The sequence below is a fragment of the Madurella fahalii genome (assembly GCF_045866475.1).
Source record: "Madurella fahalii IFM 68171 DNA, scaffold_2, whole genome shotgun sequence".
In the NCBI taxonomy this organism is placed as follows: Eukaryota; Fungi; Ascomycota; class Sordariomycetes; order Sordariales; genus Madurella; species Madurella fahalii.
In genome coordinates this window covers 4,253,849-4,280,536 of record NW_027263972.1, presented here as the reverse complement: position 1 = coordinate 4,280,536, position 26,688 = coordinate 4,253,849, and the positions used below count along the sequence as shown (strand labels likewise).

The following is a 26,688-nucleotide window of genomic DNA, read 5'->3' as shown; positions in this document are numbered from 1 at the left end:
ATGTGTCTTGATTGTCTTGATTGTCTTGATTGTCTTCATTGTCTTGATTGTCTTCATTGTCTTGATTGTCTTCATTGTCTTGATTGTCTTCATTGTCTTGATTGTCTTCATTGTCTTGATTGTCTTCATTGTCTTGATTGTCTTCATTGTCTTGATTGTCTTCATTGTCTTGATTGTCTTCATTGTCTGTCCCGTCTATCTTTGCTGGAGAGTTTGCTCCTTTTATAGACGAGATACGTGTACAGGATGACGTCCGTACAGTGGCGCAGTTAGCTGCCAGTCTTCCTTAGCTCAATAGAGTACATGGGTTTGGCTCCTGCACTAGATCCTGTGATCCTGATCCTTTGGCACATGATCCTTTTGACAGTTACCACAGAACTCCAAGGCTACTTCGTCCTAGAGAAGAACGAGAATGAAAATGTCGTGATTTGCGGGCTAATTAGTGACTCATTCACAGCTAACATGAGACCTATAAGCGTGATACTAGTACATGAACCTTGACCGTTGCTCCAACCTTAGGTAGTTTGTAGTTCCAAGCAAACGGCGGCATCATTACTTAGTTATAAGTGAAGATTTGAAAAGTGGTTTCATGGCATAGTATCATGGCGCTACTGATGCATAGGCTTCTGGAAGAAGAGCAAAATAACGGATCCTTGTTCGTTGCCGTCTGCGACAAGGCATTACCCACTCTGAGGAATGCGGCCTCCTGTACCTTCCTATATTGCCCTCACAATGCAGGCAGAGCCCCTCCTCTGTCGCGCGTACATGGCAGAAGCGACTTACGGAATTCCACTATGAGGCAATGCGTTTCGCTATGTACGGTATCCAGTATCTCACTCTCAACAACTTAATTTAGTGTGAACTGGGCGTAGAAAAAGAAAAGGGAAGGAGGGCTAGAGTAGAGAATAACGTAAATTATAAGCGAGCTGACCATATAAGCGAGCTGACCATATAAGCGAGCTGACCATATAAGCGAGCTGACCATATAAGCGAGCTGACCACTTTCCACTACCTCACCACTACTATCCTCAATTACAACACCACCACTAGGAAATAACAATAACTGAACCAGAAATAGATGAATCGGACGATTCTCCAGCCTCCTGACACGTACGTGCATTATGACCGGGCTTGCCGCACGTACTACAGCACCGAATCTTCGTAGTAGACCCCCTTGTACTACTACTATCTTGTCGTCTTTCGTGGATTACCTACTCATCTGCAGCCTTTTGATCTAGTAGATCCTGTGCCTCTTATACGGTAAAAGACCCTCCAAGCCGTATACGTGTTTTTTTGGCTCTCCGTTGCTTACTAAGCCCCTCATTGGCCTTTCGCAGTGCCGAGACCTCTGTACGTAAAAGAGCGACTTCGTGCATTATAGCCATCGTACCTTTGGCTAATTGGTCTACGGCAGCTAGTATAGGTATCGGAGGACTACCTTGGTGGTTAGATATCCGGCCTTTGATAAAGTCTTTCTGTGAGGTGGCCTCTCAGGGGTTTTGTGGTGTTTGAGATTGCTAAGGTAGTGCCGTATTTGGCTACGAGATTGGTGGAGTTGGGGTTCAGAGACGTATATCCATTTTGGAAATGACCCTTTCTGGATTGTATAGCACAAGACCTGCTCCGGCAAAGGCTCCTTGGATATTCTTCTCGGTAAAAGAAGTAAAAAACGCTGCTCTGAACGTATAAAGGAATTCCAATTTGGTGATATGTGTGATATGCATACGTATAAGTTCCTCGATTTGGTAGCTGTAAACCCTCTTTAATAGTCTAAAACAACTAACATCTAATAGTTGGACTAGGTACGAAGAGTGTAGAGGCATACAAAGTATGATGATATTGTATTCCTGGCAATAGGCCTTGAATTGGTCGGAGTGGTGGCTCTCGTAGCCATCGAGAACTAGGAGCCGGTATTTGCCTTTAGTACGAGATGTTATATGAAAATCGAAATGCCGAATCCAACCTAGGCCTTTCTTATTGGTAGTTGTCAGAAACACGGCATCTCTGAATCTTAGGAAATGACAGTTTAGGATTTTTATGTGTCTTGTCTTGATTGTGTTGATTGTCTCCGTCTTCATTGTCTGTCCCATCTATCTTTGCTGGAGAGTTTACTCCTTTTATAGACGAGATACGCGAATAGGATGACGTCCGTACAGTGGCGCAGTTAGTTGCCAGTCTTCCTTAGCTCAATAGAGTACATGGGTTTGGCTCCCACATTAGATCCTGTGATCCTGATCCTTTGGCACATGATCCTTTTGATAGTAGTCCAGCCATTATCGGTTATACCAATGTACCAGGTAGTTAGAAGATTGCATTCTCAATACCAACTTTCCTAGTAGTATTTCCCTTTTAAAAGGATGAATAGTAGGATAGCCTAGCTTTGAGCATTTACTCCTTAGATAACTATAGCCTACTTGCGATTACCAAGCTGAACTTTTTTGGCTTTCCTATAGCTATCGGAGGTAGTAACAACCATACCAGTGGTAATTACATCTATCAGAAACCCGGCCTCGTCAAAGTTATATATATCTTCGTCGAGAATACCGTATTTAGCTTTAGTGTTATATACAAGTGTGAACTACTCGCGAATAACTTTAGGATCTTCGCATTTGGCCCTCTGGTAGTCGTATCTATATGTAAAACGCGTCCGGAGTTCTGGTTGGCGTTTAACGAAGTTGTAAGCCCAGAGCTTACTGACAGGGGGTGCGTCGCATTCGCGTAGCAATCGGTTAACTATATCTTCTACAAAACGAAGCCGAGGAGGAAATACGCGTATACATAACTCAGTTATATACTGAATAATCGTACGCTCCTCTAGATCCGTAAGTTTCCGTAAGTTGGGTCGAGTATCTTATCGTACAGGTATACCCTTACGTCGGCTTCGAAGAGTGGGTTTATTGACCCTATAGATCTTTGCTGTAGCTCGGATACTAAGTTTCGGATTGTTTTTGAGAGCGTCGATGGCTAGGTTTATCTTAGCTTCGTACGAAGATATTGCTATTGTTAGTTGTAAAGAAATTTGGTATTTTGTGTAGGGGGGACGCGTCGCGGTGAGAAGTGGTCAGCTCGCTTATATGGTCAGCTCGCTTATAATATACGTTATGTTCGATAACTATTATAAATTATGACCTCCAAGATGTAAGCTATCTCTTGGAGAGATATTACACTTGTCACGGTGCTGTAGGTGTTAAGCGTAATTAGTTGATATTCAGTGTAGAAACGAGCTCTATAGGCGATATGATATATTGGCCTCTCTAAGTATGAACATGTTATTGAATTGATTGTGTTACATCTAGAGACTGAAAAAAAAAAAAAGGAAACAAGCAAATACCGCTGCCTATAAATGCATGCATTTTTACCCTGCTAACCCCAAAAATCCACACCACAGTAAACTCGAATATATCTACAGTATAGAGGAGAGGCTTCTCCAAGTACCTCCAACTCCATCAGTAGTTAACCTTTTAGCTTGTCTAGACGTTCTCGACAGAAGTCTTTGTGCGCCCGGCCTTCTCCGAGACTGGCCGTCCGTTGAGTGCCTCGGCTTCCTGCTGCTTCTTGGTTACGAAATTGGCCTCAACCTTGTGAACGACGGCTTCGCGGATCTTCTCCTCGCTGCGGTTCATCCACACAGGCCAGCCCGAGTTGGAAAGAGGCCACAAGACTCGGTTGTTGATGGATTCCATCCATTCGGTGCTCCGAGGCGGCGGCCGGCTGGCAATGATGTCCATTTCGGCGGCGATTTGAGCGCAGTAACCCTCGAGCGGCAGGTCGTTAACATCTTGGCCAAACGGGTTCTCGATTTCGCGGCCGATGAACAGGATGCCCAGAATAATGTAAGCAGCCGCGACCGTAGCTGGGATTGTGATCCATTCGAGTCTGGGAAGCAACTGGAAAGGTAGCAGCAGGATATAGACCCAGGTAATCTGGGCGATGGCGATCGAGTAAGCGATAGGAAGTGGCGTATTGAGCACACGCTCCGTGTTGACCAAGACATCATTCAATAGGGCAATGTTGCCGTAAGCTGCCGTCTGGTGCATCGGCACAGGCAGCCGGCCGGTAAGCGAGAGCTCGTCAGAGTAGCTGGCTAGGTACGAGAGTATTTCCAGAGGGAGGTTGCCGAGCGGACGGGTCGCCCTCTTGATGGTCTTGCGCGGATTGCTCTCGGCGAAGGAGACGCCTAGATACTCGCCCACACTCTTGAAGAAACTGTGGCGCTTCAGTGCGCGTCTGGCATTCTCAGGATCGTCCCGTGTGGCTTCCTGGGCGAATGTGCTGAGGTGTGATACGAGGCTCGAAATATCCTCATAGTGGGTGTAAGGCTCGAACCGGAGCTTGTGTTTCAGTGCAACGGCGAACGCAACCACCAAGTTCATCGCTGTGCTGAATTACGACAGTCAGGTTCCTCCCTTTCGAGATATAGTAGGCAAGCAGATAAGGAAGGGGTTTAACTGACAGTTTCTCCAGCACTTCTCTCCTCCTATTCTGCTCCACTTCTTCTTCTGGGACGTCTGTACGCTCGGTGGTGTGCACCCAGAACAACCGCCCCAGATTCTGACTTGCCAAAATTAACTGAGAAATCAATTTTCTTCCATCTGCGTAACGTTCGTAGGCCGTTGAACTGCGGAACGACAAGCATAGACCAACAACGAAACCCAGGACGGTGAGCAGGATGTTGTCGATACCAACTAGAACCACGTATGTCAGCGTTTAGCCGTTATTTGGGATACATCGGTACTTCTAGGAGCATGCGGGAGACCTACGCCATTTCACCTTCATACTTATCGCAGTGATCAGCGAGGCCCAGCCCGCAATGGCGAGCAGGGGGAGGATCAACTTGGGTAAGATGCTGCCGTGCATCTGCAAGAAGATGGGCCATTTCGAGTGCTTCTGGATATCCCTGGGACCGGTCTGTAGGAAAGTCAGCCCACACTGCGCATGGAAGCTTCAGCAAGCTTCAGCACTTGACAGCAATACATACAAAATAGTCGTCGATGTCCAGGGAAGTGTTTTTGCGGCTGAAGGGATTCGGCGTGTATAGGCGAGGCGATGTGAGAGAGGCAATGTCCTCCAGAGGAGTGCCATTCGTGTTGATGACAGGCTTCTTGCGCTCGGCGTGCGGGGCTTGCTCGGCGATGGTGGTCGTGGCGGAAACGGTCGAAGGGGCGGGGCCGGCCGGAGCCGGTTGTGGGGCCGCAGATGCGGGTCCGGGCCCTGGCCCGGACGCGGACGCGGCGTGATTATTCTCAGCCATGGGTTGCTTAAACCTTGGAGCGAACAAACGCGATAAGGTGTTGTAGGGTGCTGCGGCGCGCGAAATGGTTGACGATTCTCGAGAGAGTGAGCGAACGAATGTAAGTGTAGGGTAGCAAGATCAAAGAGAGCGCGTGAAGCCGATGGCCAAGAAGTGAAAGAATGAAACAAATTAGTCAATTAGATAGGAAAAGAATTAACAGCAGATCGTGGAACGAAGGAAGCGGAGGGAACATGAGGGAAAATGGTCAACTTTGAAGGCTTTGCCATCCCGAGGTGGTCCCCTACCAATGGACAGGGGTTTCTTTCATTCCTCGCAGCAAACATGAGATTCCAGGGGCAGTACCCGCACCAGGCCGTTCTCGGCCCTTGAGGGCGAATCGTTGAAACGGACCCTGCACGGCAGGGATGAGGCGAACGTTGGATGCCAATCCTAGTCCAACAGCAGTTGCCGCGCGCTCGTTCGTCAGATCCGAGGTGCCTGGACCGTGTCGCGCCAAATCTGGAACACGCCTCCGAGTTCTTTTGATGAGTGGTCGTACATGCAGGGGTCGGCAGACGAGACACATTTGGCAATCGAGATTCTTGATGTCGTGTCACGCCAAGCGCAGGTTTCCCCCGCGGGACTTTGAGCCGAGACAGATGACAAGACGGCACCACCCGCACCAAAGGTACTGGCGCGTTGCGTGCAAGCGGCACTCAAACAACCCCAGGTACAATACTTCAACCCAAGGAAGTGGATCATGGCATCCTTCAGTCAGCACAAGATAACATCATACTGCAATGCCTACCAAAGGAAGAGATGGAATTTTCCAGCGCAGCCTGCGGGCCGCTTTAGTGCTTATGTTTTTCGTATCACAGCCGCCGGTTGGGCAAACTTTGACTGGATCCGATGCAGGGGCTGAGCTTTCGTGATTGGGACGGCGGCCCTTGCGTTGGCTCCTTGGCCAGGCATCGCTAATCGCCAAACGGCCATTTTTGCTCCCCTGCTCACCTTAATCTGGAACTCCATCCCATGTAATCTAACCGGGTTTGCCAGGTGTATAACTGCCGATCTTTGCGCAGTCCGATCGCCCTGGGCGGGACGATGAGGCGACACACGCACCTACGCACCAACGCAGGCAACACCCGGAGTGTCTCAGGATGCAGGTCTCCTCATCCCATGGAAACGACGCGGCGCTGTACCTCCCCGCGTTTTACGAGCTCGCCGCTAACTGTGCTCCTGTCAAAAGACTGCCCAATCTCATATACATTAGGATGCACAAAGCGGGAGGATATGCGCACTCGGTGTTTTCAGAGAGAAACCATGGCCGCATAATCATCGCCACATAATCGGGCGACGGGCGGTACGGCAAGGCCAGTACGTTGCCTAGCACCATTGACGAGAATTGGAACCACCATCTCAGGTCGATCATCACAACCCCCAGCCGGTCAAGTCGCCCAATTATTTTGCCTGGGGGTTTCTATGCTATAGTCTCGCGTGGGCTATTTCCATTCTTTAACAGGAAGTACAGAAAATACGAGATGACAAAATCTTTTCTAACCAGATAACGTATATTATCAGTGAGTGACCCATATCAGTAAATGACCCACTTTCCACGCGACGCGACACCTTTACACTCAAACAACAACATTCTTCCTCTTTACAAGATGCCCCGTACTTCAAAAGAAGGCCAGGTAATCTTGGCCCTCCAAGCGCTTCAAAATGACAAAAATCTAAGTGAACGAGCCGCCGCCAAGATTTACGGAGTCGATCGTAGAACCCTGGGTCGGCGTCGTGCCGGCAAGCCTGCACAACGCGACACTACGCCCAAGGTGAAGAAGCTTACTCAGTTAGAAGAGGAGGCTATTGTTCGATATATAGTCGAGCTATATACGCGAGCTTTTCCCCCAAGACTGAGTGGTGTGGAAGATATGGCCAACCAACTGCTACGTATACGCAACGCGTCTCCTGTTGGTAAGCTCTGGGCGCATCGATTTGTTAAACGCCAGCCAGAGCTCCGTACGCGTTTTACGCGTAGATACGACTATCAGAGGGCTAAGTGCGAGGATCCAAAGGTCATTAGCGAGTGGTTTACCCTCGTACGGAATGTCAAGGCCAAGTACGGTATCCTGGATGACGATATCTATAACTTCGACGAGACGGGGTTTATGATGGGTATTATCTGCGCGGGTATAGTGGTTACGACCTCGGATGGCCGTGGTAAGGCAAAGCTGGCCCAGCCTGGTAACCGCGAATGGGCGACGGTAATCCAGGGTATTAATGCCCTCGGCTGGGCCATCCCTCCATTCATCATCTTGGCTGCGCAGTACCACCTTACCAACTGGTATACTGAGTGCGACCTCCCGGCCGACTGGCGCATTGCGACTACCGAGAACGGCTGGACTACTAATACAGTAGGCCTAGATTGGATCAAGCACTTCAACTTCTATACGGCACCTCGTACGAAGGGTAAATACCGGTTATTAATCCTCGACGGCCACGAAAGCCACCACTCGACCGAATTCGAGCTCTACTGCCAGCAGAACAACATTATTACGCTCTGCATGCCTCCGCACTCTTCCCACAAACTCCAGCCACTCGATGTTGGCTGCTTTAAGCCGCTGAAGCAGATGTACGGTCGCCAGATCGAGCACTTGATACGCATGCACATCACCCATATAAGCAAGCTCGAGTTCCTCTATGCATTTCGCGAGGCCTTCTTTGCCTCCATGACGGAGAAGAATATACGGGGTGGCTTTGCAGGGGCTGGCCTTGTACCATACGATCCAGAGAGAGTACTTTCCAAGCTGGATGTGAAGCTTCGTACGCCAACACCTCCGAACTCACCGCCTAGTACTACACAACCCTAGGTCTTCCAGACACCACACAACCCCCGAGAAGCCGAGTCGCAGTCAACGCTCATCAAGACTCGCATTATAAATCATCAAAATAGCTCCCCAACGTCAATGTTGGCTGCTGTAGACCAGCTTACTAAGGGTACAATGGCTGTAATGCACGAGGTGGCTCTCCTTCGGTCAGAGGTCTCTTCGCTCCGTAAGGCCAACGAGGCACTAAGCAAGCGCCGGAGAGCCAAAAAAACACGCGTACAGCTCGGAGGATCACTTACTGTACGAGATGCAAAGGATGTACTGGACCAGAAAGCCGTAGGTGGGGAGAGATTGGAAGAAACGCAGCCGGATGGTGGTGGTGCAGGGAGGGCTCGTACGAGGGTTCGATGCTGTGGTGTGTGCGGCAAGCCTGGCCATAATGCCCGCACTTGCCAGGAGGCTGGAGAATCATCTGATTCAGCTGCTTCTGATGTAATTGTAGTTGGCTCTTAGTGTTGTGGTGGAATAATTGAAGATAGTTGTTGTAGAGTAGTGTAGGGTGGGTCATTCACTGATATGGGTCACTCACTGATAATGTACGTTAACCGAGTGCAAGGCTATGACCGGCAACTCCATGACGCACGCCATCAACACGATACATCTATGACGACAGGGCCAATGCCGCCGCTAGATATATGCCGCCCGCCGTAAGAGTTGAAGCTAATTTGGCAAGAGACGCCTTGTCGGCCCAACGGGTCCGTGTCGACCTGGGGGATAATGTACCCGACTGTGGCGTAGAGCGCCAAAGCCGATTAGAGTGAAGGCGCGCTGCCCCCGCCCTCCGAGACCGTCGCCACCACCAGCGTTGTAACAAAGGCGGAGACAAAATCGGGAAGGGTCAGGAGCTGTGCAGCCGAGAAGCCTGATGGTGGTTGGCTACAAAGACGCTGAATCAACGGACGAATTCTCCCGGCTTTGCCCGCCGGAAGCGCCATCACACCGGAAGCGCATCCCTACCCCTGACCACCAAATGGAGACATGCGAGAACCAGAACACATCGTTGTCCTTGGTCCATACGGCACCTACCACATGCAGATTCCTACGCATAAGGAGGGTTCGGCTTCACAACTCCTAATGCGCTAATTAAAAGCACAAGAACGCTGGCATAAGCCAAGGCTCAATACCAAGGGGCTTACGATGGGTATGGAGGGCTATAGAATCCTATCCTGAAGAGGACGTATTCCACGAAAGAGAAAGTGGTGTGTATCAGGTACTGGTTCCCTGTCATGTGGAGATCATCAGCGAGATCCTCAACCCGAGCGTTGGCGACATTGATGCGGTTTAGGAAGAGATAGCAGCTGCGCGTCAATTTTGCGAAGCAGCGCTCTAATTATCATTAGATGTTGCCCATCTTTTTTCTTTTTTTTTTTTAATTTTTTTTTTTTTTTTCTAGTTTAAACCCAACGCCGATTCTCGCTCCTCGGTAAGTTTGATCACCAGAGAACATCAAGGCTTTAATGTCGTCAATGAACTAATCCGCATGGCTTTTGATCCACAATCCAGTGTTCGCACCACAAATCTATAGCATCAGATTTACATTGCCACTAGAATTACGGTAGAGAGGCAAGCATGGGTGCTGGTCGGGACATTGTCTGGTGGTTTATCGATGGCAATTTGCCTTGCGAAAGTACGCAATAATCCATTAGACTGCTACATTTCCGGGTGCCTATTTGTAAAGCTGCCAGAGAGAACAATAGAAGTAGGGTAGCTTTCAGGATGCTGGCTGGTGGAGGATATTCTCGGATTCGCTCCATTTAGATGCCCGGCTTGGCTAATTACCGTAATAAACACACGAATGCGGTGTTCTGGCCCAAAGACCGATAAAGACGGTGGTAGTGAAAGAGTGTTAAGAGATCATCAGTGGCGCACAACCCCACACGTAATAACCCAAACATTAGACACAGCGAGCACCATCCTAGTAGAATGAATAGCAGCCTGGGTTTGCAACATGTCTGATATCTTTCATTAAGCTGACTCTACCTCTAGTTATGTCTATTATCAAGTATTACAATGCTAGTCGGAACCCGCCGGAACATGCACCGCGTTCGTAGTTGCTTCTTCCCTCAACAATAATTGCGCTCTCTGTCCCAAGACGTGACTTTGGTTCACCCAAACGGCTCTTTGGGTAGCAGTAACTGATTCCTTGCCCCTGAGGGCCATCACCGTATACCTAAGACACGCCGAGGCAACGGCCTCTGGCTGAAGAAGGATATAGGTTTAGCTGGGCACAGAGCGCCATGCAGTCAGCCATGGACACGACGGGAAACCAGGCCATGTCATCGTTGGCGTAGTCAGTGTTGCATGAACGCCGGAATTTTAGGTTTGTCCCCGGGACCTCATACTCGGTTTGGTTGGCAGACGGGCACTCGCTAATCACGTCTCCTGGCGCAAGAGTGGGCGACAAGGAGTCATCGGTGGCGAAGCAGACTTTACCGGGAGCAGGCGTGCGGGTAGCGATGGGTACTGGTGTTGGCGAGGTAGTAATGCTACGTGTCGCCGAAGTGCTAGTCGGAGTGTCGTTGCTTCTCGCAAGTCAGCAGGAAAATAACATCCATGCGGGCTGTAGGGCCTTTGATTATTGCTCACGTTGGGCAGGATTGTTGACCTGCCGCTGCTGCGGCGCTACGATTATTACTCGACAGCATCTGGCTCTGTATCACGCCGAGAACCACGAGCGCAATGGCCAGTATAATGTTGCTGACCGTCAACACGAAGGTGGTCCTCCGCAGCCCTAATATCCTCGACTCGAGCTCGCTGGTCTCGTGACGGATCGTGTTGGCCGGAACGGGGCTCGAGATTTTGGAGCGAGATGCAAGGGTTGGATCATCTCCCCAGTGCTGTGCCCCTTCGCCTGTATTCAATGCTGCAGGTAGCTGCTGGGTACTCGGATCGTATTGCGGGTAGGGCTGGTCCTGGAAATAGACCGGGTGCAGCATGTGTCCAGGAGTACTGTCAACCGCTTGGAGCCCCTCGAGGTCCCTCTGAGCCCACGTATCTGGCGAATGGGTTGCCATGGCGGATGTGCGTTTACGGTAATGACATGCTGGGGTCGAGAGGGAGTGGTGGTCGGTCGGTCAGTTCGTCATGAGTACGCACGATCAAGTCGGAAGTGAAGATGAAGACAAAAAGGTCAAAACTGAAGAAAGGGCTGAGGTAGCCTAGGCACCTCACACTTCAGCCCAGCATCTCTGGGCAGTGGAAGGATCTAGCTACCTCTCCCCTGTATACGCTAATACATAATTTGAGCTCTATCCCTGCAGGGTACAGTACTAGACCTACGTACGAGCAACACATAACATTAGCCCTGCGCATTCCCCGAGCTCTATCAGTTTGTACCGAATATTTTTTCTTCACCTACTATGCACTCACAGGGAAAGGTCTTGTAAGTTTCCATGAGAAATGATCGAGATCGCTACTTGAATGTCTACCCCTGGGTCTGCCGCGAAGGAGGGGCGAGATCATCTGCGGGCGGGGATCAGCCTTTCCGACCCAGAGCGCTTTACTGTCAGTGTACTAGTATTATGGCGCTATCCGGGACCGGTGACAACAGCGCCTCGCGTGTAGACTTGGTACAGAAGCCGATACTGTAACACAAAAGGACAAGCGAGGCAACCCAAGTTCCGGAATGGTTGCGTGCCAACAGCCGCAACATGAATGGGGGCCGCCCGAGTTACAACTCACATTAAGCGGGCGATGAAGAGATGACAGCAGTGCTTAAATTCGGAAGGGAGCGGCACTACAATATCCGTTTCGCATAGTGCCGTGGGGCGCATGAACCCCCGCTCACTGCAATTGCCTAAGGGACAGGTATTGAAGGCAACCAGCAGCTCCCCCATCACTCGACTCCTCCTTTTCTCGCCCACCAACACCATCTCACGTATCGAAGAACCTTGATCACCATGGCCGACGAATCTGATTTGCCCCCAGCTGCACCGCCGGGATTCACCGACCACACTTTCATCTCAGCCAGCAGCACCGAGCTCGCCGTGCGCGTTTGGCCGGCAGATCCACCCGTCAGCGAGCCCGCGCCATTTGTGATCTGGTAGGTGGTTGCAACTGAATGTGACCCATGCATTGGCCTGATGAAATGGTGGCCCACGTATCGCGATTCGTTGGGCTGGCCGTCGGCACAAGCAACTAATATTGACATGATTGCAGGACCCATGGGGGCGGATGGTTCGGGGGTTTCCGTCAGTCAACCCACCTTGTCTCTCGTTAGGTAGCGGGGGTTTCTCGCATCCGGGTCTTGGAACAGGCTGTCATTTACTTTGGCACTGCCCTGTTGGGTCTCGTTTTGCCGAGTACGGTCCGATACAAAAACCTCCAGACTACTGACAAGGTTGAAAATCTGCCCAGGTAGACTTTGCACCACTGCCATGGATGACACCGGGCTTTGTGCAGCGCGGCTACCACCTCGTCGCTCACAACTATCGGCTGGCTCCCCAGGCACGGCTCGATGATCAGCTCGCCGACTGCCTAGAAGCAGTATCTTGGTGCCGCGATAACCTCGCCTCGATCCTTGGTGCCGGCAAGGTCGACGTAAATCGCTACGTCCTCTGCGGCGAGTCAGCCGGAGGGCACCTCGTAACACTCGCTGGCCTCCACTTGTCCAACCCACCACCGCGAGCCATAGTGGACGTGTACGGCGTGGTCGACTTTTTTTCAATGCTGGCCTTTGCCGAACCGGATCAGCGGCCTAGCAGGGCACAGCAGCCCCCCTGGAACGGCAAGTTCTCCGCGGATGAGCTTGATGAGCTCCTTCGGAACCGCGACCCAGCCAATGCTCTGACCGATGCGCTCTCATGGAACGAGCATGAGCTACTCACGGATGCCCAACTTAGCAAGCACTGGGCGACTGATTTCCGCTACACAGATAGGGTCATAAAGCAAGCTGAACTGCACATGATGCACTCGCTACGACGGTCTGCCGATGGTCTGCGCCTTGGCGTAATGCATAGCGACGGATTTTCCAACGAGGAGGAGTTGATAGAATTTGTGCAAGCCATGTCGCCCTTCAGGGTCTTAGAAGAAAGGGCGAAGAATGGTGGCCAGGGTCTTGGGGTCTATCCCCCTACTGCATTCCTGCACGGCAGCGGGGATGTGGATGTCCCAATACAGCAGAGCTATGCCATGGCCACGATTCTGAGGCAGATGGGGATTCCCGTAGTAGAATGCTACGAGGAAGGGGAGCCACACGTTTTCGATAAGAAGTACAAGGTAGGCAACTTCCCGTCATCACAGCATTGAAATGCAGAGATGCTAATAAGAAATGCTAGAGCCCTGATGTTCCGGGGTGGAGTACATATATCCAGCCCATTCTTGATTTTGTCGATAAGCATGCCGGCCGCACCGTTGGTAAGGACTAAGATTCAAGTGACGGATGGCACGGTGAGGGGGAAGGGGCTTCCCGATCATGGATGAATTGTTCAACTATCCGACATTGGTGCAAAAGCAATGGCAATGATCAACATTGTGGCGCTTAGTCTAAATGGCTGGGTGTTGTCAGAGAGGTGGTGGCACGATAACACCTAACTAAAATGTCATTAATGGGAACCCTTGCCATCGTTGAGCAGACATGTCAATGAACAGCATAATAGAGGTATCATCTCCCTTCATACTTGCGTATGAGGTTGCACGAATCCTGTGTTATATGGCCAGTACTTGATTATGGAGGGAGAGAAAGAGAAAGAGAAAGAGAAAGAGAAAGAGAAAGAGAAAGAGAAAGAGAAAGAGAAAGAGGACACTTACGGACCATAGTTGGGCAGCAAGTTCCTATAGCTAGAAACAAACTCTGAAATACTATGATCCCGTGATTATATCTACTGATGCATCTCCATGCTTTCATTCTTATTTGCTGTTGCTCGCAGGGCGCGTCATCAGAAATCGTCAGTCATCATAGAGGATAGCGACCGGGATGCTTATCTCCGAGACTTGGAGACACAGGATACAGATTGTGACACCGGGGCATTCATGACGATGCGGTCCAGTAACCGCATGGCGGACTCGAGAGGTCTTTCGCGGAGGTAGTGGGGGCAAGCGGTTTCCAGAGAGCCTCGTGCTTAGCTGAACTCCACATGGCATTTATCCGAACAACTGGCGACTGCCTGTCACCGCGGCGTTTACGTTACACTTGGGGTGCCAAGAGAGCGTTGGATCACAGCCAGCTTCCCCTTTTAGGACGGAATCCTGTCTTACGCTCCGGACACACCTTCTTTCCCGCAACCTCTATTACGGGATCACCAAACATCACCATTCGGATCGAGACGCAGAGAACCAATTCCCGCCCTGGGTTGCGTTTCTTGGCCCGGCTAAATCGCTAGCTGCACACGTGGAAAGCCATGTAATGCCATCACTAGTGGTGAAGTACTACTTGTGCTAACCCGGGTACGCAGAATGACAAAGGGCCGGGAGCTCGGCCGGACGTTGGATATCATCCCGGGCTTTGTAGAGTTATAGGAATGCGAGGCGTCAGCAGCCCAACAGATTGAAGACCTGCTAATTAGCTGTTTGATGTCAGGAAGGCGGCTCGCTGGCATCACCCTATGGCAGACATGACATAGTTTGATACGGGTTCTTGCGCATTAAAGGACCTAAAATTGATTGCATAGACATTCATTCTCAAGTTTGGGTCTTGCCCATAGATGGTGGAGCGTGCCACAAGACAACGAATCCGTCGTAGAATTCGGCCACGCGGACACAGGGAACTTCTGCATCCTTCTAGCGCGCTTCTACCACTTCCATAACAAGATCTACGTAGTAGTGAGTCGACCCCTCGTTCGTGGACAACGCGCATGGACGCCATAGTGACATCGCCCGGGCGGCATCTCAAATGGAACGCAGTCATCCAGGCCCAGGGACCGGGGTGCTTCATTGGTTGTTTAGATGCGGAACGTAACTCGCCGATCAGTCGGTCGACGAAATCTTGCAAGAGGCTCGAGTCTGGCCCAGGGTGTCCATTGCAAACAATCAACAGAGTTGCAGCGAGATAGATGTGAGGCGCCATTTGTGCGACGCTGTTCGATGATAGCTTGTATCTTGTATAGTTTGTGTCTGGTAGAACCGGGCCAGGTTTGTCTTGGCGAATCCCGCACCCCAGGTATCCAAGTCCCAGCAGCCAGTTAATGGTTTAGGCTAAAATGCCCCTGACGGACACTCCGCGCCGGACGGAGGACGGCGCGGCGAGGAACACGCCCATGTGAAATGACACGGGTCCGGGCTAGCCCGAGTCGGGCTTTAGGCATGCTTTCATAGCCGCCACATGAATGGTAGTGCTGGCTAGTAGTAGCACTGACCCCTTGGACCGCCGATCCCATTTGGTGAACCAAACTTCTGATTCTAAGATGCTGGGGAAAGCATTCGTGTCTTAATAACGGGCGGCTCCATTTCCCTAGTTGGCAATGGACATATAAACTAGTGGCCTTCCTCAGACACGGCCGGATAGCTCCTTCTATCCCTTTAACCACGGCACTGGGGGTCCGGATTTAAAATGCTGTCCTCGGCGATTGCTTCATCTCTGCTTGTGGCCCTGGGCGTCGCCGGCGTCCGGGCCCAGCAGCGGCAGAACATGTGGGGCCAATGCGGCGGCCTTAACTGGCAGGGCCCAACTCTCTGTGTTGATGGAACGTACTGCTTCCAGCAGAACCAGTGGTACCACCAATGTATCCCTGGGGACAACCCGGAGCAGCCGCCAACAACTCCTCCTGCGCCAACGACGTTCACAACATCCCGCACTCCAGTTCCCGGCACGACCACGACCCCCGCGCCAGGGGGAGGAGGCACCTCGTGCCCTGCCATCCCGGCCGGCCTGGGTAATCCCGTCTCGAATGCGCTGAACGATCCCTTCACCTTCCACGGAGGTGCCAAGGTCTCGAGCAGGGCCGACTGGACATGCCGCCAAGCCGAGATCAGCGAGCTGCTCCAGCGATACGAGCTCGGTACCCTGCCGGGCAAGCCGTCGTCCGTGTCGGCTACCTTCTCGGGCAGCACGCTGAGCATCAGCGTCTCGGAAGGCGGCAGGTCTATCTCGTTCTCGGTCAGCATCAACAACAGGCCGTCCGGCAGCGGCCCTCACCCGGCCATCATCAACTTTGGCACCTTTGGTAGCAGCCTCCCCATCCCCGCCGGCGTTGCCACCATTGGCTTCAACAACGACGAGATTGCCCAGCAGCAGGGAGGCTCCTCTCGAGGCCGCGGTAAGTTCTACGATCTTTACGGCAGCGGCCACTCGGCAGGCGCTCTGACAGCCTGGGCGTGGGGTGTCTCGCGCATTATTGACGCCCTGGAGCTCACCAGGGCGCAGACCAACATTGACCCAGCTCGGATTGGTGTCACAGGCTGCTCACGGAATGGCAAGGGCGCCATCGTTGCGGGTGCCCTCGAGCCGCGCATTGCCTTGACGCTGCCCCAGGAGTCCGGCGCAGGTGGTTCGGGCTGCTGGCGTATCGCGGCATGGCAGAAGAGCCAGGGCCAGAACGTGCAGGACTCGGTCCAGATCGTTCAGGAGAATGTCTGGTTCTCGCCCAACTTCAACAACTACGTCAACAATGTCAACAGCCTGCCGTTCGACCACCACATGCTTGCCGGCCTCATCGCGCCGCGGCCGCTCTACGTCATGGAGAACGTAGACATGGAGTGGCTCGGCAAGATATCGACGTACGGGTGCATGGGCATTGCGCGCAAGCAGTGGGAGGCCCTGGGCGCACTCGACAGGTTCGGCTACTCGCAGGTCGGCGGCAACTCGCACTGCAGCTTCCCCAGCTCGCAGCAGAGCGGCGAGCTGAATGCCTTCATCGGCAAGTACCTGCTCAACAACCCCAACGCCGGCAACACCAACATCTTCCGCACGACGGGCAATCACAACTTCAATCTCGATTCGTGGAGCTCTTGGACCGTTCCCACGCTTTCTTGAGCGTGCCGTTCAGGTGGAATAAGAGCCAAGGGAGTTCGGGTGTCGTGGCCGGAGAACGGTTACACCAAGTTCTCTTGTATATACTTGACTTGAAACGGGCTGATACTCCCAGACCGTCTCTGAACATAAAAACATCACTATTATTAGCCAGCCAAGTCGGAGGGAGATCCGAACGTTTTCCCCCAGCAGTGAGGCGCTCGGGTTCGGGCTCGGGTTTGGGGCTCGCACGTCTCTACATGCATGCACTGGAACAATGATATTTGTGCGACGTGACACGGTACGGGTGAGTGTGGGGCACCGAGAGGCTCTACCGTTGGCCGTGTTACCCATTCGGGATGCCATGAGCCTTGCAATCTCCCAGTACAATAAGTTGATCCTTCGAGGTACTTCTACAGGACATCTACTTAGTATCCACCCGTCGCTGGAGTCCTCAGTTCGTTCCGTCTACTGTATTGAAGTAATTACCAGTAACCGCCGTCACGCTGTGCCGTATGACTGTATCTACTCATCAGCGCTAGGAACTATTACTGGCTAACATTGTGAACATTTGGGATGTAGTTGCTTACTAAGTACGTACACGGTATTGGGTGCCCTTGAGAAACAAGTAAAATGACAAGGAGATGCAGCATAAGATATGGCTGACCGTTTTTTCCGAACCCAGCCGATCGTTGTCCCCGTTGCCCACGCCTACATTTTAACATTGCTCCCTGTGAGGAAGCCTCACCGACGTAGTTACGCGGTCCTTGTACGTCTTTTCGGCGAAACCAAGAAACTTATCCACATCGGCAGTGGTTGAAGCAAAGCCAAATGACACGCGAACGGCGCCGGCAGTCCGGAGTCCGACTACCTCAATGAACTCGTCGAGATCTCGAGGTAAATCCTGCGCTCTGGACCTGACCAGCCTGCGGACAGCTTTTACGTCCAGGCCAAGCGCCGCCTCCCCAGCCCCCGGGTTGCAGAAGCACCCTGTCCGCAGAGAAATCTTGGCCGCTGCCGACTCGAGCGCCACGAGGCGCTCATCCACCACGTTCCCCGCCGCATCCAGAAAGTTGAAAGCCACCGTACCCCCGCGCATCTTCATGTCGGTCGGCCCGTAGACCCGGGCCATTGGCGAGCCGTTACTGTGCCGGAGCTGTTGCAGACGGGCGAGGAACCAGCCCGTCAGACAGTGCACTCGCGTGTCGACGACGGACATGCCAATGCCGGCCAGCCAGTCCAGACCGAAATGCACATCGGGGATGGAAAGGAAATTTAGCGTCCCGTCCTCGAACGCCTCGGCCCCTTCCGCCATCAAGTGCCACGGCACGGCCACCGTCGCGGCCCGGATGGTGCCGCCCGAGAACCACGGCCTCTCGAGGCAGGCCAGCGCATCCCGCCGTGCGATCAAGCAACCCACCCCCGTCGGGTACCCGAAAAGCTTGTACCAGCTCACCAGCACAAAGTCCGGCTTGACCTCGGACAGGTCCAGCGAGCTCGTTGGCAGGAACGCGGCCGCATCGAGTAGCACGTGGTAGCCGCGCTGCTGTGCGAGTGGGATCCACGACAGGCTGTGGCGGACCCCGGTGAAGTTGCTCTGCGCTGGGTACGCGAACAGGCCGTTGCGGTGATTCCTAGTCTGCCGCAGCTGCCGCCGTGGCGTGCCGTTGGACTGTTGCGACCAGTTGAGAATACCTCCGCAGTCCGACAGCGACAGGCGATGTACGAGCCCCCTCTTGGAGGACAGAGCAGACACTACATCCGCGCTGTCGACGCGGAAGTCCGGTGATTGAAGGGGGATGTACGTCGTCTTGGCCTTCCTGGCACGCGCAAACTCTCGGATGCCGTTGATGGAATTGTGGTTATCGGCCGTCAGGACGAACCTGGTGCCCCGCCGGAAGGGGTAGGCCTCGCCGACCAGTCTCGCCGCGGCTGTTGCGCTGGATGTGAATATGACGGCGTACTCGGCTGGGGCGGCGTTGACATGGGCGAGAATCCGGGCCCGTGTTCTATCGACTGCCTCAGTAGCAGCCGCACTAGTTGGGTTGACTGAATGTGGGTTTCCGTAGACAGTCTGGGCCAGCCGTTCTTGGTGGTGACGGCGTTGAGCCTGCGCGGCGAGCCCAGAGCCGGTGTAGTCTAAGTAGGCGTGGTCCTGGATGTCGAGGTAGCTGTACTCGCTCTCCCGCAGCTCGTCCAAGCGAGTTGTGGAACGATACTCGGGATATGTATCCAGGATGCCTGTCATGGTATCGTCTACCTAGATCTACTTTTGACTAGACCGGTAAGGCGGTGTCTGGGGGGATGTGCTCGGGCTGCCTCGAGGAGCCGCAAGTAGGTGTGGTCGTCAGCTAAAGGATTATGTCTTTTGTTTGAAATAGAGTTGCTGATGGTTTATTTCAGTAAGCTAGCGCCGGCGCCTGCTGCTGAGAGGAGACAGGATCGTCGGATAGGAGCGAGAAGGGTCTGACGACGCCTACTTGTATAACGCGGGGGACGACTTCTCGACTCCTAGTTTCCCATTTCTCGTTCCCACCGGGCTCGCCGGTCCTCATGGCAGATCGTCCCAAGTACTACATGGCAGTTGGACGGCACTGCTGCGGGATGCTAAGCGTTATGGCGTACGTTTTGGGTAGTGGTCGGTTCGGTTTCTGTAATGCGACCTGGTCAGCAGCAGCTTCTGACTCCCATTCGCCAGAAGTGTCGGGAGGATTTGCTACCTTCGCCCTACCGGCTCTTCAGTGTGGTTGCACACCCCCAAGCTCGTCACTTGGTTGACATCCATGACAATGCCGTACCTCCGATGAGCAAGCTTCGGGAATCGCTTATTGCTCACCATGGATTGCAATTGAATACATCATCCCCCCACCCCCCCCTAATCCACCTTTCGCGACTTGAATCCCTCTTCGTCATGGATGTAACATGGAGTTGGCATGGAAATTTTTAAAGGAAGGCAAGGCACTATTACTAGTACTATTGACCGGCTCCGTAGCGCTGTTAGATCTCTACTTGGGGAAAGATTGGGAACATGTGACCGGTTTTCCGACGGATAGGCGTGTTAGTCACATCCCAACTGGGACAAAATATTTAGTTTTACATCGCACGCGATTGGAAGGATAGACACTCAGCCCCGCCTCGGGTGCCTTGCAGGTCAATACATGATGTGGCTGAAGTGTTTGGTGCTGCAAAGCCCGGACTGGTGAGCGGAGTTCTAATGGAATTTTCCTGCCCGAAGTAACACCTGACATGTGGCGAACACGCATTCCTCCCGCAGGTTGTGCTACCACAGTCACGCCGGAATTAGCAGCAGCGCCACCGTCATCGAAAAGGCTGACCTTGGGGCGTAGGGACGTTGCATTGCCCAGTCCATACGGTTAGAAAGCAACAGGCTACCGCACGCTGCCCACCATTTCGAAGGCTGCAATGCTACTCTGCGAGTACTGCGCTGCGCATTCTGCTCACTGGCACCTAGCCAGGAATACCCCGGACCATTTGGCGTGCTTAGCAAGCCCTCGGCCATGCGATGCACTGATCAGCAATGCGTTGATCAGCAGCGGCAGTTCCATGTGATGCCGCCAAGGCGGGAATGTCCTTTGAGGCTCCCTTGTCAGCTCCCTCCTAAAAGCAGCTGGGAACCAACTTGAGGTTAGGTGGCCTTTCGCCTTAACTTACAATACCGAGTCAGAGAGTGTTCAGCTGGACAGGATATAGAGAGTCTCGGTGTGACGTCCAACCATGTCGGCACCTACTTACGTACTTGCCAATGGTGTCGCAGCAGAGATGACAAATTCCGGCTCAACTATTAGTGTGCAGTAATTACCAGGCGACGGACACGGCTCGACGAGGCCTTCTAGAAGAATACCGAAACCTCATTGGAGAGAGGTCCAGCAATCTGGGGTTGGTGTTCACTACCCTCTTGCCGCTCGTCACCAACATAGGTTACACCTAGATCCTGGCATGTCTGGCAACCAACCAATATCCCAATGTCAAGTCTGGAACATGCACAAGGTTCCACGTGGTCCCGCGTATTACCCCGGGACTGCGAGGAACAGCCGGGTTGCCATGGCTGTTGAGCGAAGGCACTAGTCCAATGTAGTGAAACAATGGCATGGGGAAGCGAAAAACAAGAAAGTCGTGTCTGGCTGCGACTTGCCGCCGCGGCGGTCTATGTCAGAATATTGCCTTACCATCGTCATTCCTCACACTACCCCTCGCACTCCCTGCTTCTTCCGTCATCGACATATCCCTGATCGCGTCCCAAGCTTTGGCAAGGCACGCTCCCTAGTGCGGTTATGCTCAGGATGCTGCGGTGGAAGATCATTCGGTTCTTCCCCTAATGGCTCAGGGCCACCTAAGAGCCGTGTCAAAAGCTTTTCAAGTAAAACTACTTTACAATGATTCCATCTATACTAGTTTATTTAGCTATTAACTACATCCGGGTCATTGTTGCTACAGTTCGTATTCTCATTGACCATATTTCTACTTCTTTTCATTAAGGCACTTTTATGTTCTGGCCAGCCAAGCCTAAGGTACTACTTACCTGGTAGTCTTGCAAGATGTCCCCTGCAACATCCCATTTCCAATATAAATTACCATGCAAGCATATGACTAAGAAATACAATACCGAGAGAAAAACTTGTTCATCTGGGTTCATCTCCTAACCAATTAAACCAACATGTCCGACGTCCAGGTCCCCTACCAAACAGAGGAAAGCATTGCAGCGCCGTACCCTCTAATCCAAAGTCCACGGAAATTTCCAACACAAGTCGCTTCCCCTAGCCTTGATTCCTCTTTTTTTATTTTATCTTCCACGTACGTTGGAATATGGCGGGTTGGAATATCGCAACGGGACACGGTGTTTCTCCTTGGCTTGGAGTATGCGAGACCTTACCTTATCGACAGCCATCCCGGACTTGCAGCCGGCTTTTGCTTTCTCGATCAAACTGAACTGGCAATGGAACGCATCGTCGTCATTTCCAACTGCCCAATAATTGTAACGAGTGTCGAAATGCCTTTCGGCACACGGCTCACCGGTGAGCTTACGCAGAAGCACCTCAAACCCACGCACGAATTCGCCTTCGGCGCGTCTCCAGAGAACCGCCATCTCGGAGAATGCCGTCATGACCTCAGCTCCGGTCACTTGTTTCCCATGGTTAAGGCAGATCCGCTCAAGAGAGATGTTGAAGTCCTCAATGTCAAAGGCGCCATTGAAAGGCTCGCTCAAAGCCGGGCGGGCCCGTTCCCACAGATACCAGGCCTGCCCATACGTCAGTCCGTTCGCTATTAAAATGCCGACTTCCGGTTCAGTCGCCTTAACGTTGTTCTCTAGCATCGATGTCCCCGTCAGGGGTGCTCCGCCCGCACTGGTTGCGGTAGAAATGCTGGAAATGGTGCTTGGAGTTCTCCTAATCTGAATTGGATGGAGAGCGTAGGGGGAGCCGGTCCGGATACTCTCGTAATCGGACGGACTAGGTGGTGCGTTCAAGGATAGAGTCGGCGAGCAAAGCGGGGTGAATCCTCGGACTGGAGAATCTAGGTCAGGCAAGTAGTAATACGGACTGGGTGACCGTCTGTCAATCCCACCGCGAGTGTGGAGGAGCGGAGCTGGCGTGCTCGGCTGCGGCTCACCACAGGCTGGAGTTCCAGAGAAGGATGACATGTTTCGCACCTGGACCTGGAAGGAAGATTGCTTCGGGCTTGGAGGAGGCGGCCGTGATAGAGAGAAACTCAAATGCTCTTTTAATCGGCGGCTGTTCTTGACTCCTAATGCCGCTGGTGTGGGTTTATGGCTAGCAACGACTTGAAAGAGGAAGCCCTAGGGCGTCTGCACAAACCGCCTGTTCGTACTTCGTCATCCTTTGTCTCCTAGGCCCGTAGAAAATGTTCGAATGAGGAATCACAACTGTTTCAACACCTTGGATGCAGCAATAAAGGAGCTTGGCACTAAACTATCAGCAGTGTGTGCTGTAAGTGAATCGAAACTGTTTCGTTCGATTGTTCGTTGCAATCACTTGGCACCTTGGCTGAGGTGAGGCAAACTTTGTCCACCCCGACTCGTTGCAGCAAGCCAATTGAGGAGCGATGCGTGCAATCGTAGGACCGCTAGTTCCGCAGCATGTATTTCTGGTCGATCCGAAGCCGCGAATAGCCAGGGATGAGGTTGATGTCGGGATGGGAGAAGCCCGCTCCAGGCCCTCAGCTGCAGCGCACAATTTCATGTGTGGGGGGACTGGCCGTTGCCTAACTTGTTGTGGACCTGGCATAATCTTAGCGGCTTTGATGCCTGGCGTGGTGTCTCGTGATTTCGCGCTCCAACCCTGGAAAGAGGCGCTGTTGCCTGCTCAACACGGTCGCGCGCAAACCATCAGATCCAAATTTTGTCGAGTATTTATGAGTGACAGCAAACCGTTCCCTTTCTCTCGATCGAAGCCCTTTCGGCAGCTTTGATCTACTCTTTCTCATCAACCCCGAAGCAGGCGGAAACCGGGTCTGCTCGATCCTCTTGCTATTCAGTACTTCCTCGCGTCGGCCAATTGGGGGCAGACAAACCTTGTCATTTGATTTTAGATTTATCTTTACTTAACTTTTGTCCGCCTTCGGGCACACAACATCATCCAACTTCTAGATTTCGGCCAGTATGCCGCCCAGAAGGGGGAAGGCGGCCGCTCCGGCCAAGCCAGCCCTTGACGGCTGCAAGATCGCTCTCAGCGGGACATTTCCAGGTGTTCCCCAAGCCGCTCTCAAGGCCAAGGCGGAAGCGGCCGGCGCAACCGTGGCAAGCACCGTGACTGATGATACAACTCATCTCGTGGCAACAGAGGCCGACTACAAAAAGCCGTCCCCAAAGGTTGCAAAAGCACAGTCACTTGGCATTCCCATTGTCAGCATGGAGTGGCTGTCGCTTTGCGAGCAGAACAAGACCAGGGAGCCAGAGAAGGACTTTGTTCCAGGAGGTACCGGCTCGGACGACGACGACGAGGCCCAGGCCGGTGCATCCAAGCCCACATCCTCCCAGACCAACGGCACCACATCCACCGCCGCCAGTAGGACACGGAAGCGACCATCCCCCCCGCCCGCTACCAACAATGCCTCGGACAACGAGACCGCTCCTAAGGCCAAGCGGACGAGAGCGCGCAGGGGAGCAGCTGCCAAGCCTAGCGAGGCGGATGATGTCAAGATGCAAGACGCCAATGGTGCAGCCGATGCCGAGCCGGAAGCAAAGAAGGGTAAGAGCAAGGCGAAGGCGGAGCCTGTCATGGGCGCAGGTCAAGTTGCAAAGCGCAAAGACATACAGATTCCCCTCGATGAGGGATGCCCTTACGTGACATCTGCCGTCTTTATTGACGATTCGGGGGTCATCTACGATGCCTCACTCAACCAAACCAACGCATCACACAACAACAATAAGTTCTACCGCATCCAGGTGAGGTCCACTGAGCCCCGAGACCCCGTCCCAGCTGTTGACGTAGGCAGCTTCTGGTGGATCCGAATGGCGTCTACAGGACGTGGACCCGATGGGGCCGCGTCGGTGAGCGAGGCCAGACCCAAGTGGCTGCTGAGGGCGGCCTTGAGGAAGCTAAGCAACAGTATGAGAAGAAGTTCAAGGACAAGTCAGGCCTCGCCTGGAGTCAGCGCGGCGAGAACCCCAAGCCTGGCAAGTACGCCTTTGTGGAACGGAACTACAGCGAGGATTCCGATGACGAAGAGGACGAGGCGGAAGAAGCCAAGGGGAAGAAGGAAAAATCATCCGACTGGCAGCCACCAAAGTGCACGCTCCACCCTGCCGTCCAGCAGCTCATGCAACTGATCTTCAACCAACAATACTTTGCGGCCACTATGTCGGCGCTCAACTACGACGCCAACAAGTTGCCGCTCGGGAAGCTCAGCAAGGCAACCATCACACGGGGTTTCCAGGCTCTGAAGGACTTGTCGGCTTTGATCGACGACCCGACCCAAGCGGCGAGCACATATGGGATGGCGTACATGTCCGCGGTGGAGCAGCTCTCAAACTCGTTTTACTCGCTCATTCCTCACGCCTTTGGTCGGAATCGGCCCCCCGTCATCAACGACCAGCAAATGCTCAAGAGAGAAATAGAACTTCTCGAGAGCTTGAGCGATATGAAGGACGCGGCTCTTATCATGAAGATGGAAAAGGCGGGAGACGACGACATCCATCCTCTTGACAAGCAGTACCAGGGCCTCAAGATGCAAGAGATGACGCCGCTGGACCCGACCAGCAGCGAGTTCACCCAACTACAGAACTACTTGAACGAGTCCCGCGGTGCCACCCACGGACATAGTTACCAAGTCGAAGCGATCTTTCGCATCGAGCGTGAGGGTGAGAAGGACCGGTTCGACAGCAGCGTCTTTGGCAAGATGTCTCAGAACCGCCGCCTGCTGTGGCACGGCTCCCGCTGCACAAACTTTGGCGGTATCCTCAGCCAAGGCCTTCGAATCGCACCGCCAGGTGAGTTGTTACGCGGCCCATCGCGGCTTCTGACGCCCATGGCCAGGCATACTAACGCATTTTGTGATTTTTTAAAGAGGCTCCGGTATCGGGCTATATGTTCGGGAAAGGCATCTATCTCGCCGACATGGCGTCTAAATCAGCGAACTACTGCTGCTCGTACATGTCTGGAGGCACCGCACTCCTCCTGCTTTGCGAGGCGGAGCTCGGGAACCCCATGCAGGAGCTGGTCCACTCCTCTTTTAATGCGGGAGAGGACGCGAAAAGGAAAGGCATGGTATCGACCTGGGGCCAGGGACGTACTGGTCCGAGCAAGTGGAAGGACGCCGGTTGTGTCCATCCGTCCCTGTCAGGGGTCATGATGGTTAGTCCTTCTCTGCCCCTTGCCGAGATTAACCTGACTAACAAAGCAACTCGCAGCCGGACACATCGGTCGTGCCGGGAGACACCAAAGTTCCTGGGGCTAGTCTATGGTACAACGAGTACATTTGCTACGACGTGGCCCAGGTCCGCCTACGTTATCTTCTGCGGGTGAAGATGTGATGAGGGACGGATGAGAAAAAGCGGCAGAACGAGCAGTGGTTTTCGCTCCGTGGTTTGTATTCGTGGGATAGGCGCCGGCTGTGGTGGATCTGGCGTAGGTGTTGATGGTCTCGGGATCTGCACTAATTCACTGCTTAGACTTGCTCGCCGTGGTTGCTGATAAACGCATAGGTCGTGGCATAGAATACCAACTACTCTCAAACTAATTCTTCCTCGCATACTTGTAAAAGCGATATGTTCGTGTTCATTCGGGTGCCCAAGCAACAGTGGAAGCGGGACTGGGTAACCTGACTACATGATCTTGATATCTGATAGCCACGAATTGTGTTGGATAGATACTTACCATCTCTGCAAAACTATCCCGCGCAGATTGCGCTTATCATATAACGGCATACCGGCAACGAAGCTATTACTTGTTACGTATATATATATATATAGAGTTATGTTTTTTTTGTTTTTTGTTTTTTTTCCTTTCCTTTCCTCTTCTTGGAACCAACGCCACACGGAATCTGGTGGGGCAGCGAACAACACGCGGGTGCCAAGGCTCAAAGCGGGCCCAACCCCAACGGCAGCGGCGCCAGTGCGCATGCAACACGTCTTTGGCCGACTTTGAACTTGGCTTCTCCCATCACCAAAGCTGGCCGGCAGAGATTTGAACAGTATCGCGCATCAG

At 52.9% G+C, this 26,688-nt stretch overlaps 7 protein-coding genes across 7 annotated transcripts; 3 read left to right on the top strand and 4 right to left on the bottom strand.

The window, feature by feature from the left end:
• Positions 1–3,470: 3,470 nt before the first annotated feature.
• MFIFM68171_04009 (uncharacterized protein) lies at positions 3,471–5,251 on the bottom strand (the record flags this gene model as incomplete). The annotated part of the gene is made up of 4 exons (XM_071059429.1): positions 3,471–4,380; positions 4,454–4,685; positions 4,761–4,908; positions 4,979–5,251. The coding sequence occupies 4 exons, from the start codon at positions 5,249–5,251 to the stop codon at positions 3,471–3,473; spliced, it is 1,563 nt and encodes a 520-aa protein (XP_070915530.1).
• Positions 5,252–10,703: 5,452 nt separating this feature from the next.
• On the bottom strand, positions 10,704–11,135 carry MFIFM68171_04008 (uncharacterized protein; the record flags this gene model as incomplete). Its single annotated transcript, XM_071059428.1, has 1 exon — positions 10,704–11,135. One exon carries the CDS (start codon positions 11,133–11,135, stop codon positions 10,704–10,706), a length of 432 nt encoding a protein of 143 aa, XP_070915529.1.
• Positions 11,136–12,020: 885 nt separating this feature from the next.
• Positions 12,021–13,487, top strand: MFIFM68171_04007 (uncharacterized protein; the record flags this gene model as incomplete). The annotated part of the gene is made up of 4 exons (XM_071059427.1): positions 12,021–12,163; positions 12,280–12,311; positions 12,482–13,338; positions 13,398–13,487. The coding sequence occupies 4 exons, from the start codon at positions 12,021–12,023 to the stop codon at positions 13,485–13,487; spliced, it is 1,122 nt and encodes a 373-aa protein (XP_070915528.1).
• A 2,120-nt stretch (positions 13,488–15,607) lies between these two features.
• Positions 15,608–17,029, top strand: cip2 (carbohydrate-binding module 1; the record flags this gene model as incomplete). Its single annotated transcript, XM_071059426.1, has 1 exon — positions 15,608–17,029. The coding sequence occupies one exon, from the start codon at positions 15,608–15,610 to the stop codon at positions 17,027–17,029; it is 1,422 nt and encodes a 473-aa protein (XP_070915527.1).
• Positions 17,030–17,723: 694 nt separating this feature from the next.
• MFIFM68171_04005 (uncharacterized protein) lies at positions 17,724–19,253 on the bottom strand (the record flags this gene model as incomplete). Its single annotated transcript, XM_071059425.1, has 1 exon — positions 17,724–19,253. The coding sequence occupies one exon, from the start codon at positions 19,251–19,253 to the stop codon at positions 17,724–17,726; it is 1,530 nt and encodes a 509-aa protein (XP_070915526.1).
• Positions 19,254–21,670: 2,417 nt separating this feature from the next.
• Positions 21,671–22,337, bottom strand: MFIFM68171_04004 (uncharacterized protein; the record flags this gene model as incomplete). Its single annotated transcript, XM_071059424.1, has 3 exons — positions 21,671–21,700; positions 21,897–21,985; positions 22,049–22,337. The coding sequence occupies 3 exons, from the start codon at positions 22,335–22,337 to the stop codon at positions 21,671–21,673; spliced, it is 408 nt and encodes a 135-aa protein (XP_070915525.1).
• Positions 22,338–23,642: 1,305 nt separating this feature from the next.
• On the top strand, positions 23,643–26,015 carry MFIFM68171_04003 (uncharacterized protein; the record flags this gene model as incomplete). Its single annotated transcript, XM_071059423.1, has 4 exons — positions 23,643–24,428; positions 24,479–25,472; positions 25,550–25,836; positions 25,893–26,015. The coding sequence occupies 4 exons, from the start codon at positions 23,643–23,645 to the stop codon at positions 26,013–26,015; spliced, it is 2,190 nt and encodes a 729-aa protein (XP_070915524.1).
• Between the last annotated feature and the right edge of the window lie 673 nt (positions 26,016–26,688).